Source organism: Salmo salar, chromosome 03 (genome assembly GCF_965601325.2).
Source record: "Salmo salar chromosome 03, fSalSal1, whole genome shotgun sequence".
NCBI classification, from domain to species: domain Eukaryota; kingdom Metazoa; phylum Chordata; class Actinopteri; order Salmoniformes; family Salmonidae; genus Salmo; species Salmo salar.
This window is the reverse complement of record NC_138293.1, coordinates 39341071-39362989: the sequence shown is the minus strand read 5'-3', so window position 1 is coordinate 39362989 and position 21919 is coordinate 39341071. Positions and strand designations below refer to the sequence as shown.

Sequence of the window (21919 nt, the reverse complement as noted above, 5' to 3'; positions counted from 1 at the left end):
TGTCTTTGAGAAGGATTTTGCCTGGCATAAGCCTGTGCTCTCAGTATGCTAACAGAGGACAGATGGCGGCTAATGTCACTAAATACTGAAAGTGGATTATCTTACTGTAATCCTGTGTAAACTACCTCAGTGTGAACACTTACAATCATAGAGAGAGAGAAAGAGAGGGTGGGTGATGATAATGAATGTAACCCACACTAGGGAGATAGTCTCTTGGGGGTAATGATAGGCCTACTAATTATTTTATTATGCTAATAATGAACCATAACAACCCATATGAGGAGCCCTTCTGATGACTGGTAGTATGCCACAGTGGCCTGTATAGGGTATTCAGTCTAAGCATGCATCAACATGCCATACTGGTGCTGTTTGTCCTGTTTGGTTGGTTGATACCCACACAGAGTAACTGACTGTCCAGACTCTTAGCCATATTGTTAGCGACAGAGGTGACTTAAGGGGATATGAACTGAACAACGCTATATATATATATATATATATATATATATATATATATATATATATATATATATATATATATATAATGGTCTGGTCCCACTAATTAGACAAAGAGAGGCACCCAGGCTGACTGCTTAGCTGCTGAGCACATGGAGAATTCAAGTGGAAACAGCTATTAGCCTATCAATCAAACTATTAGTCAATCAATAAATCAATTCCCGTCAGGCTGTATATTAGTTCCCCAAGTGTTATTCACTTCCACATTGAAAAGTACTGTACAGTAAAGTATATTCGCCATTCACAAAAGGAGCTTAAAGTGGAGCAGCTTACCTGTAGCCAACCAGCCCTGCCTCTCCTCCTGGCAGGCAGAGAAGAGTGGAACAGAGCATAGCAGACTGGGCTATAGAGTATTGGGGCTATGGTGAGTTGTGACCTGGATATGGACCATTCTCCCAGGTGGCACTGGGACCTAGATGATATAAATATCACCCAATCATACAACTACTGTACAGCGGGAGAGAGAGCGAGAGGGGAGAGAGGCAGAGAGGGATAATGGGGGGGAGAAGGATAGAGAGAGAGGAGTGAGAGAGAACTGACTGCTCTTTGAGAAAAATGTACTTCCTACAACTGTGATATGTGGTTGTCTCACTTAGCTATCTGAAGATGAATGTAAGTCCCTCTGGATAAGAAAGTTTGCTAAATGACACAAATGTAAATGTAAGGAGTGAGAGGAAGGGAAGTGAGAGAGTGTGAGATGGGGGAGAGGAGTGAGAGAGAGGGAGGTGGAGGAGACTAAGGAGGAGAAAGAATGAGGGATAGAGGAGCATTGTTCTCCACAATCCCATTCAGACTGCCATTGAGAGATATAGGATGGGAAGATACAGTAAAACGAAGACGATTCGTGTTGGCTCATGACTTTCTGCAAATCTGCCCCCAGTTTGCTTCCTTCTGCCCTAACTGTTTCCAGGCCAACTTTGATCTCAGACAAACCAGGAGGGGAAGCCAACAATAATAACAGCAGAGTGTGTGCGTGTCAGCTGTGAGGCTGAGTTTTGGCAGCCAATTGCGACCCAGATGGATATCTATCGATGGCCATATTGAGAGTTTATCACATCCACCAGGGGTCACACAGTTGAGATTATTTTATCAGCAGAACATTCAAAAACACTATTTATTACGGCTTATTATGGCAAACACACAATCACTTATCATTTCTGGGGTCTATGGCTCTGAGACAGGTACAGCAACATTGCCATCTACTGTTCAGAAGTGCCCCTGCTTTACACTTAGAAAAAGGGTTCCAAAAGGGTTCTTCAGTTGTCCCCATGGAATAACCCTTTGAAGAACCCTCTGTGGAAAGGGTTATGAATGGAACCCAAAAGGGTTATACCTGGCTGGAACCCGAAAGGGTCATCTGAAAAACCCTTTAGATTTCTAGACAGAACCTTTTTCAAAGAGTGTAGGCACTCCTAGATCTGAAATGATTGCATACCTGAAGGTGTAAAAACAAAGGGTAAAATTCCACCCAGCCCATCAGAAGGCAAGGTGAAGTAATTTAACATATTGCTTAAATATCTTGTGTTTATTGGATAGGGGTTGGGATACAACATTCCTCTCTCATCTAGTCTGTCTGTCATATACACATGCACATGTGACGTATGCAGACACACAGTCCCCCTCTCTGACATATTCATGTCCTGCAGCCTTGGCTTATTGTGATGTTGAAGAGGACACATTAATTACACTGGGTTAAACCTCTTCTTCAGACAGCTGGCACTCTAACCACACATACACACACTTCTTACTCAACAGGTACCCTACAGGGATTCTAATACCTCTCACTAGTATGGGAATCCCAGCTAACCTAGTCTGTTCATGTGTGTGTTTTACCCCCATCCCTGCACACAGCAGCACTTCCCTTGTCGCCCTCCTCTCTTCATCTTTCATAAGTGGACATCAACAACCCCTCCCTCTCCTTCCCCACCCGGAGACTGCACTGCAGGCCAGTGGAGAGCTCTCCCTCCCTCTCTTTCACCCATCCCTCTCATCTCCTTTTATCCCTCTTCCCACCCTTTTCTCTCCATTTCCATTACCACCCTGTCTCTCTCCCTCGCTGTTTCTCTGTCCCTCTTTCTCCCTCTCTTTTTAGTTCTGTTACAAATTAAGTAAAATTTGTGCCTGAAATGATGTAACTACTGGGCCAATAAAGGTATTTTTTAAATATAAAAAATCTCTCACTCTCCACGTGCCTGTAGGGAGTATCTTTTAGCGCTTGCTGAAGCTCAAACACTTCCTGTTTTCCCCCCTCCCTCTTGCTGCAGTGGCACCAGTTGTCGTGGTGACAGCCTATCACAGCTGTATCTCTCCTGTTCTACTGAACTCCGAGAAGCTTGACACAAAATAGAATGACAGTTATTTGTTGATTTGAATCCCCATAAGCTTTTGCAGAAGCAGCAGCTACTCTTCCACAAAACATGACAAGTAACAAACACCGACAGACAAGGACAGTCACACAAATGTTAAATCCAATGATGTACAAACAATAAAATAAAATACAAACAATACAACAACAAAATGATGTGTATGTTAGAGTGTGTCTGTCTGTGTGTTTGTGTTAGAATTCAATTTTCATTTCTGTTCATTCTCTTTCTATAACTCCGTGTTCCATTAATTATTTCTCCAAATTCTTTATTTAATAGTGTTCTGTGTGCAATATATTGAAAAGTATACTGTTCATAAAAAACACATTGTCTGTTCCTCTTCACATGCCATTTTATCTGCTGATGATGCTGTTGAGTGATTGATTCTTGACCACTGGGGAGGCCCTAATGATCTGATGGTTGATTGATTTTTCTTTCTACTCCTCCTCCTCTCTCCCTCTTCTTCCCTCAGTTCTAGTCTGAAAGAACAGAATAAGTGAAGACAACATCCAGTCATTATGTCTATTATAAACACATACAGGGAGAGGTTTGGTCAAGGACCTGCATTCTTAACAAATCTCTTACACATTTCAGAAAAAAATATTCTCTAAACCTTTTTTTTATTTTCAACCGGAGTGTATTCTTTTATTTTTTATTATAGCCTATTATTCAGCAAATCACTTTCACTCGTCTTATTAATGCTGACTGGGTACAGTTACCCCATTCACTAACTACCTTTAGCGTCTATTCATGAAGGTATCTTCTGGCCGGGGGAGTTTTGTTAAGAGCCCCGAGGCTTGTTCCTAACGTTAACACTTTATTTGAACATGCAACGCTTGCAGTATAGTTTTCTCAAACACCTGTGTACTAAGCGTAACTGGGGAAGAAGTGTAGCGGACGTGTAGTTCGTCCGCACGGATCTGTGTAAACCCGCTACAGTAAGTGTATATTTTTTTTAATTGAAAATATTATTTCTATGAAATATAAGTTCCGTATGTTTCGAAAACTGTATCACAAGTGACGATTGTTGATGTTTCAAAATGTTAAAACTGTGTGGCGATTGTAGATCACATCGTCCGACAGGTAAGGAGTGCTTATAGCGGAGAACTCTTGGGATAGGGATAGGGCAGAATGCCTTGGGTTCTTCAGAGCACGGGTTGGGTACACTCTTAGAAAACGGGTTCATTTGGGTTCTTCGGTCAAAATGTCAAAACCTTTTCCAGAAAATGTTGAAATCCTCTAGAGATAGAACCTCAAGAGTTCTAGCTATAATTTGAAGAAAAAAAACAACTGCCATGTTTATCAAGCATGATGATGACTCAAGAAAACAGTTGTAAATACCAATAAGCACACAATCTGAAGCCATAATCATATGACAAACTATAAGCTAGATAAATAAGGTGGTTTGAACTTTACAGGCTACCATTTGTTAGCTAGCGAGGAAAAAGCCATCTCTAATTAGCCATTTTACCAGCTAGGTAACTGGTCTTACAAATAAATATTAATTTGAATGATTGAATATGCCAAATAGAGCTACAGTCCCAGCCTGACATTCGCGATTAGCGCATTGTATCTTTTTATTTCAGTGTGGAGGCAGAGGATCCCTCTTTCGGCTGCTACTGATAACAACAATGGTTCTCAACTGGTTTTGTCTCGGGACCCAAATTGAACCAGGTTGTCTCGGAAGGCCTATACATATTATTTAGTCTTCATTCTTGCAGATATAAGATTGACTCATATTTTGGCTCCTCTGTTTTTTCTTCTCAGAAACCAGCCAGACAAGATGCCATACAATAAGCAGTAGGCTAGCTGTTCCATGAAGAAGGCATAAACCCTCTGAAGGTTGGTACCAAGATTGATGTGGGCTGTACCTAAACTGTTTGGGTTTGAGCCTGCATGACTGTAAGGACAATACAATCTCAAAACTATGTTGGTATTCTTTTGTGTATTATATTATCTTCTTAGCTAGTACTATTACTATTTTATACTAGTAGGTTAGCCTAGCCATAATTCATAAATATATGGAACCCATTTGGTTCAGTAGGTGAAGAAGAACCCTTTAGGGTTCTATTTGGTTCAGTAAAGAAGACGCACTAGGGTTCTGGTCAAATGGTTCTAATATAGAACTTTTCGGGCTGCCATATATAAAGCAAATTCATAGGACCCTTTTTGGTTCTACTTCGAACCTTTTTTCTAAAAGGCTAGGGGCATGATGTCAAACCTCAATCTGTGATAAGAGAGCCAGTGCGCGAGCGCGAGCTCAGTTTATGAACGGCGCCGCACCGATAACCACGCTGAAGCCGCCCTCCTGTAGCATCTCTCGGTTTCTCAATCACACCCCAGTTCTCGGGAAAGATGGTCGCGGTGGAAACATCCCCCAACTCGTCTCCTTCGGCTGAATGGGTCGGCTGTCTGGATAAAAGGTGCGTAGAAAACATTCCAGCCTCTCGGTCATGGCATCCTCGTGGAAGTCTAAACGCCCGGGGGAAAAAAACAACGAATTCGTGTTCGATTCATTCATCAGCGTCAACTTGATAAATCGTAATCGGCCATCTCTGCATGCATGCGTGGGTGAGTGAGAGATGTGTTATTGCGTATCAGACGTCGTTGACATCTTCATCTATTCGGTCGCGGTACAAATCAAAGCCACATTTCTAGGCTACTATTCATTGTGGCTTTAACGTCACCCTTGTGTGTTTTGTCCTTTTTGGTAGTCGTCGACAAAGGCGTTGTAGGTTGATGGTCTTCTGGTTCACTGATTTATCCTCTTCACCACCGCAACGTTGTCACATTTTATTGCCAACGCTGCCTACACGCATAAGTCAGGTTATGCATTAGATTTAGATAGAACTTTACTGTAGCATGTGCAGATTTTATTAGCCTACAAAGAATAGTGTATAGGCTTGGTTTATTTCGGGCGTGAAGCAAGCTCGCGCCAATCCAGTCTCCTCTTTGAAGAGTCATTTGTCAGCCAGCTGCCTATGTGGACTGTCTGCTGCCAGCCATTCAACACACACACACACACCAAAGGAGGTGGGTGGCAACGTAATTGGGGAGGACGGGCTCATAGTAATGACTGGAATAAATGTAATGTTAATCACTCATCAAGCACACTAATCTTGGTATTTGTATTATTTTCCGGAGAATGCATAGAGCACCTAGTGTGTTATCCCTTTTATACCGTGGCTATAATTGAACACGTTTACGGCTAGAAATTGAACACGTTTACGGCTAGAAATAAAATATACCAGAAATGTTCCGTTCGCACAAAAAGCTCATCTCTCAAATGATGTGCACAAATGTGTTTACATCCCTGTTAGTGATCATTTCTCCTCTGCTAAGATAATTCACCCACCTGACAGGTGTGGCATATCAAGAAGCGGATTAAACTGCATGATCATTACACAGGTACACCTTGTGCCCGGGACAATAAAAATACACTAAACTGTGCAGTTTTGTCACACAACACAATGCCACAGATGTCTCAAGTTTTGAGGGAGCGTGCAATTGGCATGCTGACTGCAGGAATGTCCATCAGAGGTTGTCAGATAATTGAATGTTAATTTCTCTACCATAAGCCACCTTCAATGTTGTTATAGAGAATTTGACGGTATGTCCAACCGGCCTCACAACCATAAACCATGTGCAACTATGCCAGCCCAGGACCTCCACATCCGGCTTCTTCACCTGCGGGATCGTCTGATACCAGCCACCGGGACAGCTGATGAAACTGTGGGTTTGCACAACTGAAGAATTTCTGCACAAACTGTCAGAAACCATCTCAGGGAAGCTCATCGCCCTCATCAGGGTCTTGGCCTGACTGCAGTTCAGCGTCGTAAACGACTTCAGTGGGCAAATGCTCACTTTCGATGGCCGCTGGCATTCTGTAGAAGTGTGCTTTTCACTGATAAATCCCGGTTTTAACTGTACCTGGCAGATTGCAGACCGTGTTTATGGCGTTGTGTGGGTGAACGGTTTGCTGATGTCAACGTTGTGAACAGAGTATCCCGTGGTGGTGGGGTTATGGTGTGGGCAGGCATAAGCTTGAGACAACAAACACAATTGCATTTTATTGATGGCAACTTGAATGCATAGAGATACCATGATGAGATCCTTAAGCCCATTGTCGTGCCATTCATCCGCCACCATCACCTCATGTCTTAGCGTTTTAGCATCGTGCCTAAGAACAGCCCTTAGCCGTGGTATATTGGCCATATACCACACCCCCTCGTGCCTTATTGCTTAATTATAACACTCACAGCTTTCCAAGAAAACAAACAGACCATTTAGTGTCTTTACATATATTTTAGAGGCTATTTATACAGAAAATGGGTATAAAACCTGTGTAAACTATTTATAATTATGACAATATTTTAGGTTGACAAAATATTGTCAACACAATTTCTGAAATATCACGTCTTACATTTTCCTTTAAGTAAAATAAAAAAATGCTTTTAACCCCTTAAAAGAGGAAACGCAATCACCCATGCCTTTACTGCCATTCATTTCAATTTGACTTGTTTGGATTACTCCCTGACTACAATGGCTGACATTTTTTTACATTTACATTTTAGTCATTTAGCAGACGCTCTTATCCAGAGCGACTTACAAATTGGTGCATTCACCTTATAATATCCAGTGGAACAACCACTTTACAATAGTGCATCTAAATTTTCATACCATTCTGGCACTTTCAGGGTATACAGTGCCTTCGGAAAGTATTCAGACCCTTTGACTTTTTCCACATTTTGTTACGTTACAGCCTTATTCTAAAATTGATTAAATTGTTTTTTTCCCCCTCAATCTACACATTTTCATAATGACAAAGCAAAACCAGGTTTAGAAATTCCAGCAAAAAAACGAACAGATTTACGTAACTATTCAGACCCTTTACTCAGTACTTTGTTGAAGCAAACCTCTCAATCCTCTGTCAGGTTGGATGGGGAGCGTTGCTGCAGAGCCATTGTCCTGAAGCCACACTTGCGTTGTCTTGGCTGGGTACTTAGTTGTTGTCCTGTTGGAAGGTGAACCCAGTCTGAGGTCCTGAGTGCTCTGAAGCAGATTTTCATCAAGGATCTCTTTGTACTTTGCGCCGTTTGTCTTTGCCTCGATCCTGACTAGAGGTCGACTGATGATGATTTTTCAACGCCGATACCGATTATTGGAGGACCAAAAAAGGCCGGTACCGATTAATCGGCCGACTATTTTCTATCTTTTTTTATAATGACAGTTACAACAATACTGGATGAACACTTATTTTAACTTAATATAATACATAAATAAAATCAATTTAGCCTGAAATAAATAATGAAACATGTTCAATTTGGTTTAAATAATGCAAAACAAAGTGTTGGAGAAGAAAGAAAAATTGCAATATGTGCCATGTAAGAAAGCTAATGTTTAAGTGCCTTGCTCAGAATATGGGAACATATGAAAGCTAGTGGTTCCTTTTAACATGAGTCTTCAATATTCCCAGGTAAGAAGTTTAAGGTTGTAGTTATTATATTATTATAGGAATTATAGGACTATTTCTCTCTATACGATTTGTATTTCATATACCTTTGACTATTGGATGTTCTTATAGGCACTTTAGTATTGCCAGTGTAACAGTATAGCTTCCGTCCCTCTCCTCGCTCCTACCTGGGCTCAAACCAGGAACACATGGACAACAGCCACCCTCGAAGCAGCGTTACCCATGCAGAGGAAGGGAAAAAACGACTCCAAGTCTCAGAGCGAGTGACGTTTGAAACGCTATTAGCGTGCACCCAGCTAACTAGCTAGCCATTTCACATCGGTTACACCAGCCTAATCTTAGGAGTTGATAGGCTTGAAGGGGTGGGTATAATTTGTGGAACGTTCCAACAGGAATCTGTTCCAAAAAACGTAAAGTAAAAGGTTGCCAACCAACAACGCATACAAAGTAGCAACGCATACAAACCTAGCTAACGTAGCTTATTCTTAATGTTTGTCCATAGGCAAACAGACATGTGAGGACCGAAATTTTTTGGAATAAACGTGATGAGTGAAAAACGCAATGAAATAGACCACTCCCTACCCGCTATCTTATTCTGCCGCTATACCACTTTGTATGCATTGTTTTTTGGAAACCTTTTTATTTACAACGTTTTTGGAATAGATTCCTGTTGGAACGTTCCACAAATTATACCCACCCAGGTTGAAGTCATAAACAGCGCAATGCTTGAAGCACAGCGAAGGGCTGTTTGAATGAATGCTTACGAGCCTGCTGCTGCCTACCACCGCTCAGTCAGACTGCTCTATCAAATCATAGACTTAATTATAATATAATAAACACACAGAAATACGAGCCTTGGGTCATTGATATGGTCGAATCTGGAAACTATCATCTCGAAAACAAACGTTTTTTTTCTTTCAGTGACATACGGAACCGTTCCGTATTTTATCTAACGGGTGACTAAGTCTAAATATTCCTGTTAGGCATTGATGTTTATGGTTAGGTACATTGGCATTTTCGCAAATGCGCTTGTTAAATCAACACCCGTTTGTCGAAGTAGGCTGTGATTCAATGAAAATTAACAGGCACTGCATCGATCATATGCAACGCAGGACACGTTAGATAAACTAGTAATATCATCAACCATGTGTAGTTAACTAGTGATTATGTTAAGATTGATAGTTTTTTATAAGTCTAATGCTAGCTAGCAACTTACCTTTGCTTCTTGCTGCCCTCGCGTTACAGGTAGTCAGCCTGTTAATCCTTGTGGAGTGCAATGTAAGGCAGGTGGTTAGAACGTTAGACTGGTAACCGAAGGTTGCAAAAACTAATCCCCCCTGAACAAGGCAGGTAACCCCCGTTTCTAGGCCGTCATTGTAAATAAGAATGTGTTCTTAATCTGACTTGCCTAGTTAAATAAAGGTGTAAAAAAAAAAAAATCGGTGGCAAAAAAAAATGACGATTACCGATTTGTTATGAAAACTTGAAATCGGCCCTAATTAACCGGCCATTCCGATTAATCGGTCGACCTCTAATCCTGACTAGCCTCCCTGCAGCTGAATAACATCTCCACAGCATGATGCCACCACCATGCTTCACCGTAGGGATGGTGCCAGGTTTCCTCCAGATGTGACGCCTGGCTATCAGGTCAAAAAGTGTAATCTTGTCCAGAGAATCTTTTTTCTCATGGTCTTGAGGTGCTCCAAGCGGGCTGTCATGTGCGTTTTACTGAGGAATGGCTTCCTTCTGGCCACGCTACCATAAAGGCCTGATTGGTGTAGTGCCACAGATGGTTGTCCTTCTGGAAGGTTCTCCCATTTCCAGAGGAACTCTAGAGCTCTGTCAGAGTGACCATCGGGTTCTTGGTCTCCTCCCTGACCAAGGCCCTTCTCCCCCGATTGCTCAGTTTGGCCGGGCGGCCAGCTCTAGGAAGAGTCTTGTTGGTTCCAAACTTCTTCCATTTAAGAAGATCCACTGTGTTCTTGTGGATCTTAAATGCTGCAGAAATCTTTTGGTACCCTTCCTCAGATCTGTACCTCGACACAATCCTGTCTCGGAGCTCTTCGGACAATTCCTTCGACCTCATGGCTTGGTTTTTGCTCTGGCATGCATTGTCAACGATGGGACCTTATATTGACTGGTGTGTGCCTTTCCAAATCATGTCCAATCAATTGAATTTGGCACAGGTGGACTCCAATCAAGTTGGAGAAACATCTCAAGGACGATCAATGGAAACAGGATGCACCTGAGCTCATTTTCGAGTCTCATAGCAAAGGGTTTGAATACTTATGTAAATAGGGTGTTTCTGTTTTAATATTTTTCGAAATTTGCAAAATAAATTAAAACCCTGTTTCCACTTTGTCATTATGGAGTATAGTGTGTAGATTGCTGAGTATTTATAAAAAATAAGGCGAAATGTGGAAAAAGTCAAGGGGTCTGAATCCTTTCCGTAGGCACCTTATAATAGGATCTCTGGTCAGAGTATAGAATACTGTATTATCCATTAGGAAAGCTGGGGAGTGTTTTGATGTTTTAAATTCCATCTGTATGGATGGAGGATAAAATAAAGAACCCATTTGATCAAGGCTGCACTGTGCGCACGCACCTCGCAACATTCCATTCCTATATCCATCCTCATTATAATGACACATCCACAGGTAACCATTGGCAACTTGAGCTCATTGCTCTCTCTTTCTCGCTCTCTCCGTTCTGTGTGATGCAGTTAGAAAAAGAGATGTTTCTAATGGGCATCATGAGACGTCATCCTAAGAGTAAAGTGCCATCCTTTCCATTGGAACGCTGACAGGGGATTTGGTCAATGTAGATGAAGGAAAGGAAGCCATGTTAGGCTGCTTCTCACCCTCCTATCTGCATCTCTCCTGGTGGTGGAGATAAGGTTACAGTGGACATGCTGGACGCACACACAATGCACAAATCAATAAGCCCAGGCAGCAATGCTAAATCAGCTGTCTGTTACTGACAGCTACTTTACGTGTATGTGTTAGTGGTGCGCTGGTCAGCTGTTTGTTCACCCACACTCTCCTGCAATTGCTAATAACCCATCCACAACCGCCCGACTATCTGATAAAGGGAACATTTTGATGCCTGCACCCAGCCCTAAACCGCTAATATAGAAAATGTGCTGTAGGCTACAGTCAGAGACAGCGGAAATAATATTTTGACGGGGTGCCAGATTTTTGTTGTTGTTCCTTGAAATAGATATTTCTGCTATACAGTGCATTCGAAAGTATTCAGACCCCTTCCCTTTTTCCACATTTTGATATATTACAGGCTTATTCTATAATGGATTAAATAGCCAGAGCCTGGACTTGAACCCGATCGAACATCTCTGGAGAGACCTGAAAATAGCTGTGCAGCGATGCTCCCCATACAACCTGACAGAGCTTGAGAGAATCTGCACAGAAGAATGGGAGAAACTCCCCAAATACAGGTGTGCCAAGCTTGTAGCGTCATACCAAAGAATACTCAAGGCTGTAATCACTGCCAAAGGTTCTTCAACAAAGTACTGAGTAAAGGGTCTGAGTACTTATGTAATTAAGGTTTCTGTTTTTTATTTTTAATACATTTCTAAAAACCTGTTTTAGCTTTGTCATTATGGGGTAGTGTGTGTGTGTGTGTGTGTGTGTGTGTGTGTGTAAAAAACATTTTTAATCTATTTTAGAATAAGGCTGTAACGTAACATAATGTGGAAAAAGTCAAGGGGTTTGAATACTTACCGAATGCACTGTAATAATTTCCGACATTTTGGTAGGCTAGTTGTTAGTCAACTTGTCTAATTAGGTAGGCCTACATGCAGCTTCTCTTCTTTCATTATATGTTGCCCTAGAAGACTAAATAAACCCTTTCTCATCAGAATGTCATAAATCAATAGAATGAATGCTTCACTCTAGTTGACAACGGTCAAGTTTTCTGTCATCTCTGCTTCTTTCGCTGTGTAAAGACGTTTGCTGTAGGGACTGGGAATAAAATGCAATAGGCCTAACTCAACCCCCCCAAAAAGGAAAAGATTTTCTTTGCAAAATTTCCAAATAACATCAGTTTGACCAGTTGTATGGAAATGGAAAGCTGTGAAAATGACCTAACATGTTTCTGATAAGATTTCAGTTCGGCTTGGATGCTTATTTTATATTGTGGTTGAAATACTATCAGCTTTTATGATGTTGATAAAGAAGGCACCTCTACAGACGGTATTCAACTTCACATTTGCATTCTCCAAATATGCTGAAATAAATAAATAATATTTCTCCACTCCTGTTCCCAAGTCAATTTTACCTACGTTTGGTGTATAATTTTACTGCAAGAAATGCCTTGCAGGAGTTAATATTAAGGCTATGTGAGAGGTTATAGACCTACTGTCAGTGTCCAGATTTCCAATTAACCTATCTGAAGAGTAGGCAGTTCCCTTGACGTGCCGTAGGCCTATATGAAGTCCCTATCTTGTGGCTTTCGACTTTGTATAGCGCCTTACAATCATCATCACACACAACATAGCCGGCACTGCTATTAGCCTATCCTCTTTTACCACTTCACCAAATCTTTCCAAAATATACATTTTCTGACCCTCCCTTCTCTTTATTGTAAAATCTCCGTTTGCAGCTTTTCTCTTAAGTTAAAACCCTCTACAATCTAAGCCGGGGGGTTCTACTAAGCTATATGGAATTGTTTTAAGAAGGTCCTACCAAGGATCATTTAGCTATTTGATTTTGAATTTAATGACCCCTTGAAGGATAAAAAAACATTTGATACATTTCATTTGGCCTTATTGCTATTAGCCCATACAAACACATTGAATAATAGATTTATTACATGTAATAGATGGTCCCCCCAAAAAAAATATAAGGGAAGTTTGTTCTGAAGTGTCTGTCCTATATCTGAGAAATATATGAAAGATCAGGAAACATAAACTCAGCAAAAAAAAAGAAACGTCCTCTCACTGTCAACTGCGTTTTATTTTCAGCCAACTTAACGTGTAAATATTTGTATGAACAAGATTCAACAACTGAGACAAACTGAACGAGTTCCACAGACATGTGACTAACAGAAATGGAATAATGTGTCCCTGAACAAATGGGGGGTCAAAATCAAAAGTAACAGTCAGTATCTGGTGTGGCCACCAGTTGCATTAACTTCTATGGGCTATGTGGGACGCTAGCGTCCCACCCGCGGTACACACTATCAACAGCCAGTGAAATAGCATGGCGCGAAATACAAAACAGCTAAAATCTCATTTCATTTTCTCAAACAATCAACTATTTTACACCATTTTAAAGATAAACTTCTCGTTAATCTAACCACATTGTCCGATTTCAAAAAGGCTTTACGGCGAAAGCATAAAATTAGATTATGTTAGGACATAAACTTCACAAGAAAAACCAGACCCTTTTCAAGCAAGGACATGCATCACAAAAACCAAAAATACAGCTAAAATATTCACTAACCTTTGATCTTCATCAGATGGCACTCAGGACTTCATGTTACACAATACATGTATGTTTTGCTTGATAAAGTTCATATTTATATCCAAAAACCCCATTTTACATTGGCGCATGATGTTCAGAAAATGTTTTCCCACCAAAACTAACGGTGAATGAGCACATCAATTTACAAAAATACTCATCATAAACGTTGATAAAATTTACAACAGTTATTGAAAGAATTATAGATATACTTCTCCTTAATGCAACCGCTGTGTCAGATTTTAAAAAAGCTTTACGGAGAAAGCACATTTTTCAATATTCTGAGTACATAGCTCAACCATCAAAGCAAGCTATACAGATACCCGCCAAGTTCTGGGGTCAACTAAACTCAGAATTAGTATTATAAATATTGTCTTACCTTTGCTGATCTTCATCAGAATGCACCCCCAGGACTCCTACTTCCACAATAAATGTTATTTTTGTTCAAAATACTCCATATTTATGTCCAAATACCTCCGTTTTGTTCGTGCGTTCAGATCACTATCCAAAGGCATAACGCGCGAGCTTAAATCCAGACACAAAGTCAAATAGTTCCATTACCGTACGTAGAAACATGTCAAACGTTGTTTACAATCAATCCTTAGGGTCTTTTAACATAAAACGTCGATAATATTCCAACCGGACAATAGCGTATTCATTACAGAGGAAAAAGAAGGAGCGGCGCACCAAATGTGCCTGTGCAGTCGACTCATTGACTGAGCTCCGTTTTTCTTTTTTGGTTATTACATGATTCCATATGTGTTATTTCATAGTTTTGATGTCTTCACTATTTTTCTGCAATGTAGAAAATAGTAAAAATAAAGGAAAAACCCTTGAATGAGTAGGTGTGTCCAAACTTTTGACTGGTACTGTATATACAGTTCCCCATATCTGACTTCAGACCAGTCCCATGATGCTTGTGGGGGTTGTAGAGCAAAATGGAGTACACTTGTGTTCGTGAGAGTCATCTTTTGATGGAGGGGTCAATTTGAAGGCCAAACCCTTCTGACGCTACCGACGATTTTGTGAGAAGAGACATTTTTGGGATGTCTCATGGTCTGACAAAACACTGCTCTAGCTCTGTCACCTTTGACCGCAGATGCAGAAGTGCAACATCGGCGAATGAGGTAGATTAAGACGCATCCAATGCAAAAAAAACATATCCCTAGCTTAAACTGACCGAATTTTTATTTAATTTATTTAATTTTGTAAAATTATTATTATTTTTTGAAATATATACTTTTTTTTTTAAATGTATTGTTATGGCCATTATTTATTTAATTTTTTTTTTTTTTTTTTTTTTTTAAAGCATCCTAATTGGATTTCATGAGTACAGTTAGGCCTTGAGGGTTACACGCTAATGCCAGAGCCTAAAATAATGAAAGGAAAAACCTCAATGTAGCCTATAGATAGATATACATTGCACAATAATTATACCGTTATGGATTTTTAAGGTATTGTTTTCCCTTTATTCATCCCTCCCTCCACCCACCTGCCCTTCATCCACATAATATTTCATGACCCTAAACCTGCCCGCCCCGCAAATATAACCGTGGTGACTGCGGGTGATGCGGTTATGCGTCATCCCACTCATCACTAGTGTGTGTGTGTGTGTGTGTGTGTGTGTGTGTGTGTGTGTGTGTGTGTGTGTGTGTGTGTGTGTGTGTGTGTGTGTGTGTGTGTGTGTGTGTGTGTGTGTGTGTGTGTGTGTGTGTGATAATAAGTGTAGGCTTTTACATGAAATCTGATCTGACCTCAGTTATTAACAGGCTTTAAGTTTAACTTCATTAGATTACAACTGATCTGTAATACAGAAGGTGACAGTGCTTGACAGAAACACAACATCAATGGAGGTGAACACATGACATTTTATCTCAGAATAAAAAAGGGTCAATCTGTGATTGCTTCATCCATTTTGGACTGTTAAATAAATGATATACTGTATACCCATTGATTTCATGAATGTCACGTGTGCTCCCTCTCCAGCCGCTAGGTCACCAGGCTGCTCGTTATGGCACACACCTGTCACCATCGTTACGCGCACCTGGACCCCATCACCTCCCTGATAACCTTCCCTATATATGTCACTCCCTATGGTTCCTTCCCCAGGCGTCATTGTTTCAGTTTCTGTGCATTGTTCGTGTTTCTTGTTTTGTATTTTGTTGCGTTTATTTATTAAAACGCTCACTCCCTGAACTTGCAACCCGACTCTCAGCGCACATCGTTACAATAATGTATATAACTTATACAGTGCCTTCGGAAAGTATTCAGACCCCTTGACTTTTTCCACAATTTGCTACTTTACAGCCATATTCTAAAATAGATTAAATTGTTTCCCCCCTTATCAATCTACACACAATACCCCATAATAACAAAGCAAAAACAGGTTTTTAGACATTTTTGCAAATGTATTAAAAATGAAAAACTGAAACCTTATTTACGTAAGTATTCAGATCCTTTGCTATGAGACTTAAATTGAGCACAGTTTCATCCTGTTTCCATTGATCATCCTTGATGTTTCTACAACTTGATTGGAGTCCACCTGTGGTAAATTCAATTGATTGGAAATGATTTGGAAAGGCACGCACCTGTCAATATAAGCTCCAAGACAGGATTGTGTCGAGGCACAGATCTGGAGAAGGGTACCAAAAAATGTCTGCAGCATTGAAGGTCCCCAAGAACACAGTGGCCTCCATCATTCTTAAGTGTAAAAAGTTTGGATCCACCAAGACTCTTCCTAGAGCTGGCCGCCCGGCCAAACTGAGGAATTGGGGCAGAAGGGCCTTGGTCAGGGAGGAGACCAAGAACCTGATGGTCTCTCTGACAGAGCTCTAGAGTTCCTCTGGAAATGGGAGAACCTTTCATAAGGACAACCATCTGCAGCACTCCACCAATCAGGCCTGATTGGTAGCGTGGCCAGACAGAAGCCAGTCCTCAGTAAAAAGCACATGACAGTCCACTTGGAGTTTGCCAAAAGGCACCTAAAGGACTCTCCGACCATGAGAAACAAGGTTATCTGGTCTGATTAAACCAAGATTGAACTATTTGGCCTGAATGCCAAGCGTCAAGTCTGGAGAAACCTGGCATCATCCCTAGGTAGGGATGTTTTTCAGTGGCAGGTCGACTTGTCAGGATCGAGGGAAAGATAAACAGAGCAAAGTACAGGCAGATCCTTGATGAAAACCTACTCCAGAGCACTCAGGACCTCAGACTGGGGAAAAGGTTTATCTTCTAACAGGACAACACTAAGCTCACAGCCAAGAAAACACAGGAGTGGCTTAGGGACAAGCCTCTGAATGTCCTAGACTGGCCCAGCCAGAGCCTGGACTTGAACCTGATCGAACATCTCTGGAGAGACCTGAAAATGGCTGTGCAGCGACACTCCCCATCCAACCTGACAGAGCTTGAGATGATCTGCAGAGATGAATGGGAGAAACTCCCCAAATACAGGTGTGCCAAGAAGACTCGAGGTTGTAATCACTGCCAAAGGTGCTTCAACAAAGTACTGAGTAAAGGGTCTATTTCAGTTTTTTATTTGTTATAAATTTCCAAACAGAAAAAAAAAAAATGTTTTTTTGATATGTCATTATGGGGGTGTGTGTGTGTGTGTGTGTGGGGGGGGGGGGTGTGTGGATTAAACAATTTTATTTAATCCATTTTAGAATAAGGCTGTAACGTAACAAAATGTGGAAAAAGTCAAGGGGTCTGAATACTTTCTGAATGCACTGTAAATGCCTCATGAGCTTAGTTCAACTGTCATACACCATCAGAACTCCAAATATTTGGTTGTTTTACTGCATTGATCCATAGCCTCAAAACATGGTTAAAACTATTTTATATCAATCATGGTCAGTCCTTGTATCCATAGCTCTGTCTGAGTTTGAGTGGTTACATTTATCCAGCCCCATCGCTCAGTTGTTTACCGAAACAGTGTCGTGGAGGCCACTTGATTGTTGGAACTGCAAATTTCCTCTTAAGGGAAGTTCCTGCTTGTAAAAAAAAATATTTCAAATGGCACTAGCTGTATTTGGTTGAAATGATAAAAATAGAAAACTATTAGTTTTGGAAAACCAAAGTATATATTTTGATACGGTAATGAACAGAGACTTTGGAACTCTTGTGCTGTAGTATACAGTAAGAGAAGCTTCTAGAGCTCTCTGGTCTCTCCTGTCCTCTCTCATCTGTACCACTGCAGGAATAGGTCAGCCACCTCTCACTGTGGCTCAGCTTTAGTCAGAGGTGTGTGTGTGTGTGTGTGTGTGTGTGTGTGTGTGTGTGTGTGTGTGTGTGTGTGTGTGTGTGTGTGTGTGTGTGTGTGTGTGTGTGTGTGTGTGTGTGTGTGTGTCGTAATGGTTTAGCTGAAATATGAGGTGGAGAACTGCGATCAGTGTAGACAGAGGGATAAGATAAAGAAGAGGATGAGGGGGTAACAGGAGAATGAATCATGTGACTTACAGGTGGAAGGTGGCGTGAGCTGCTCTCAGACCACATCAGCTTGGAAAGAAACCCATTCTACTGGATAGGTTGTATGATGCTGGGAGAGAGAGCTGGAGAGAGAGGGGTACGAGAGGGAGAGAGAGATTGTAGAAGACAGTTGGACAGATGGGAGGTGATCTGTCTGTCACCTGTATTCTCTTTGTCTTCTAGACATCTGGGTCAATGCTGAGGAACATTCAAAAGGTTGGGTTGCTCTTGTATGATGCTCTGACCGTTCCACCTGTCTAACAGATTAACCCTACAGTGGCAAAGAGATATAGAAGGATGAGGATGTGGAGGGGAGGGGGAGGAAAAAGGAGGACGGCCAGGGAGATGAGTCAGAGTGGACAGGAGAGGAGCAATGCGGAGTCAGAGAAAACGAGAGATTTACAACCTCGGGGCTGCGACCTTTAGACAGAATGTGTCTTCGGCCAGGTTTTGTCCCGCTAACACACAAATGTTATTATACAGGAAAAGGTCTGAGGGGAAAAAAGGAGAATTATGAATGGAGCAGGCAGGTAACCCGTGATACAAGTCTGTATTCAACGTCCATCCATGTCTGAGGATGTCGGGAGATGACGTGGAAACCGGCCTTTAGGGGCAACAGTGAGTGCTGTTACCGTTAAGTAGGTTTCTGTAAGCATCTACCTCTGGTTCCACCAAAGGCTGCATGTTTTAATCCAGCGAATTATTATTATTATTATTATTATTATTATTTATTATTATTTGTTTTTTTTTATTTTTTTTTATTTTTTGAAATATTTTTATTTGAAGCCTCTCCCAAACCTTAACCCATACCTTAAACCATTTTGGAGTCGATGCCTTAACGTAACCTTAAACATGTTGACATTTTGAACAACCTTGAAATGTGACGTTTGAGAAACATGGATGAACGTCTAATTCTGATGTGAGCCTGTGAGAGCTTTTTGGAATGAAGAATGATGGATGGAAGGGAAATAAGGTAGATTAGAGACAAAGAAATAACCAAGGGCTTAGGAGAAAGGAAATGAAGGGGAGAGAGAGACCTGCTCATACAAATACTAGGCTTTCTATGTATTAGCCATTCAGTAGGCTACTCACACTCCCCATTGAGTCACCAGTGTCAGAGAAGAGCTGTAGGTCATAGGGTTTGAATGGTGGCTCACCATGTGTGTGTGTGTGTGTGTGTGTGTGTGTGTGTGTGTGTGTGTGTGTGTGTGTGTGTGTGTGTGTGTGTGTGTGTGTGTGTGTGTGTGTGTGTGTGTGTGTGAGAGCGCTGGTGAAAGAGAGGGATGGGAGAGAGAAAGCGATGTGAACAGACACCGAGTTTCTCTGTTTGATTGTCTCAGCAGTGTTTCAACACATCAGAGACCTGTGTCTTTTAAGCTTACATCAGAGGTGTGTGTGTGTGTGTGTTTAAGTGTCTCAGAAATAGCAGTATTAATGGGCTCTTACATCCACACTGCAGGGGGTCCCAAGCTCAAAACGCCTACAGCTATTCACAATCACAGAGAACAGAACAGCAGAGAAACACAGAACAAAGCACACACACACATTTACATCCCCAATCTCTCTCTGTAGGCCGGCGGAGCGTTCCGGAGAGGATGTGGATATTATTCTGACCAGACTAAAAGGGGTTAAAGCCTTCCAGAGGTTCCACCCTTCCCTGCTGCTGCAGATCTGCTCCTGTGCCTTCTACGAATACCTGGAGAAAGGCATCACCTGGAAGTATACGCACACACACACTCTCACACACTGACACACTCACTCAGTGGTATGAACCCCTGGGTAAAGGCCTCCCCTGTACTCCATTGGCTTTCAGCTTTACTATGACTCGTCACTTCACTGTTGACCGTTTTTATGAAGGCTTATAAGCTGTTATGTGATGGTGTTATGCTCTGTGCAGTGTTCCGCCAGGGTGACATCGGGACCAGCTGGTATGCTGTTCTGTCTGGCTCTCTGGACGTCAAGGTGTCGGAAACAGCCAACCACCAGGTAAATCAGGTCCGCTTGATACATTTGACTACAGCTCTATTCGGGGTTCCTCCTCTCTCGAAAGTTATGTTCTCCCTCTAGAGTTCTCTGTGCTGTTCTCCTTGTGTCGCTCCTTGTGCAGTCCCGTTACAGCCTTGATGAGTGTTTTGGAGTGCATTGCCTACGATACTCCCATGTTAAAATATGCACGCTAGGCTAGTCGCTAGCGCGCTCCGGTTTTAGCTCTGAGCAAAGCTGCTGCCTCTCAAACGCTCCTCTGAGGATTGAGCTAGTTAATGTGTAGAGGGTTCAGAGATGCTTTAGTGAGACAGGCAGACAGAATATAGATAGAGCGTGCAGGATTGGTTGTTAGAATTTGAGATGGAGCAAAATGTCCAGTTACATGTCCCTGTACCCGTTTCCCATGTTCATGTCTATTGGCTTAGCCTGGCCTAGTTCTGATGGCCATTTCTGAAATGTCATTTGGGACAGTAGGAAGATGTTAAGTCCCCTCCTATCATATTAGACATGAGGGAGAGAGTGTGTGTGCATGTGCTTGTGTGTGTCTGCATGTGACTGTGTGTGTGACCTTGTCTGAGTGGTCAAATTATGGTCTTCCCTGAGGTGAGTTCTTAACGAGAAAATCCATCTGAGAACCCTTCACACATGAATATAGGAAAATATGGTAATCAGTCCGCTCTCTCACAGAGAGACCACGTTCACATTACCCGCTGTATCTGGGTCACTATCTGGCCATGCTAGACAGGATAGAAGAACAGCATGTTATATGTGGCCATGCTAGACAGGACAGAAGAACAGCATGTTATATGTGGCCATGCTAGACAGGACAGAAGAACAGCATGTTATATGTGGCCATGCTAGACAGGATAGAAGAACAGCATGTTATATGTGGCCATGCTAGACAGGACAGAAGAACAGCATGTTATATGTGGCCATGCTAGACAGGATAGAAGAACAGCATGTTATATGTGGCCATGCTAGACAGGATAGAAGAACAGCATGTTATATGTGGCCATGCTAGACAGGACAGAAGAACAGCATGTTATATGTGGCCATGCTAGACAGGACAGAAGAACAGCATGTTATATGTGGCCATGCTAGACAGGACAGAAGAACAGCATGTTATATGTGGCCATGCTAGACAGGACAGAAGAACAACATGTTATATGTGGCCATGCTAGACAGGACAGAAGAACAGCATGTTATATGTGGCCATGCTAGACAGGACAGAAGAACAACATGTTATATGTGGCCATGCTAGACAGGACAGAAGAACAGCATGTTATATGTGGCCATGCTAGACAGGACAGAAGAACAGCATGTTATATGTGGCCATGCTAGACAGGACAGAAGAACAGCATGTTAGACAGGACAGAAGAACAGCATGTTAGACAGGACAGAAGAACAGCATGTTGTATGTGGCCATGCTAGACAGGACAGAAGAACAGCATGTTAGACAGGACAGAAGAACAGCATGTTATATGTGGCCATGCTAGACAGGAATCTAGAATAACACATTCTAACCAATAGTATGATTTGAACTACTAGCCTTATAACATTGACCCTTAGGCTGTGTTTACACAGGCAGCCCAAATCTGATATTTTTGCCACTAACTGGTCTTTTGACCAGTCAGATCAGCTCT

The 21919-nt window shown here is 41.7% G+C and overlaps 1 protein-coding gene across 3 annotated transcripts in view; it reads left to right on the top strand.

Annotated features, from left to right (window-relative positions):
• Nucleotides 1-5137: 5137 nt before the first annotated feature.
• The window catches only part of LOC106600087 (rap guanine nucleotide exchange factor 4), a 42267-nt gene continuing 25485 nt past the window's right edge, over nucleotides 5138-21919 (top strand). For 2 of the 3 annotated variants that reach the window (XM_045714829.2, XM_082973496.1), the window contains exon 1: nucleotides 20048-20276. In XM_045714829.2, the coding sequence (XP_045570785.2) occupies nucleotides 20142-20276 (135 nt within the window). In that variant the 5' untranslated portion in view covers nucleotides 20048-20141. Of the gene's footprint in view, nucleotides 5300-19862; nucleotides 20006-20047; nucleotides 20277-21919 lie in introns of those variants that run through there. The other variant, XM_014191432.3, reaches the window with a different exon arrangement.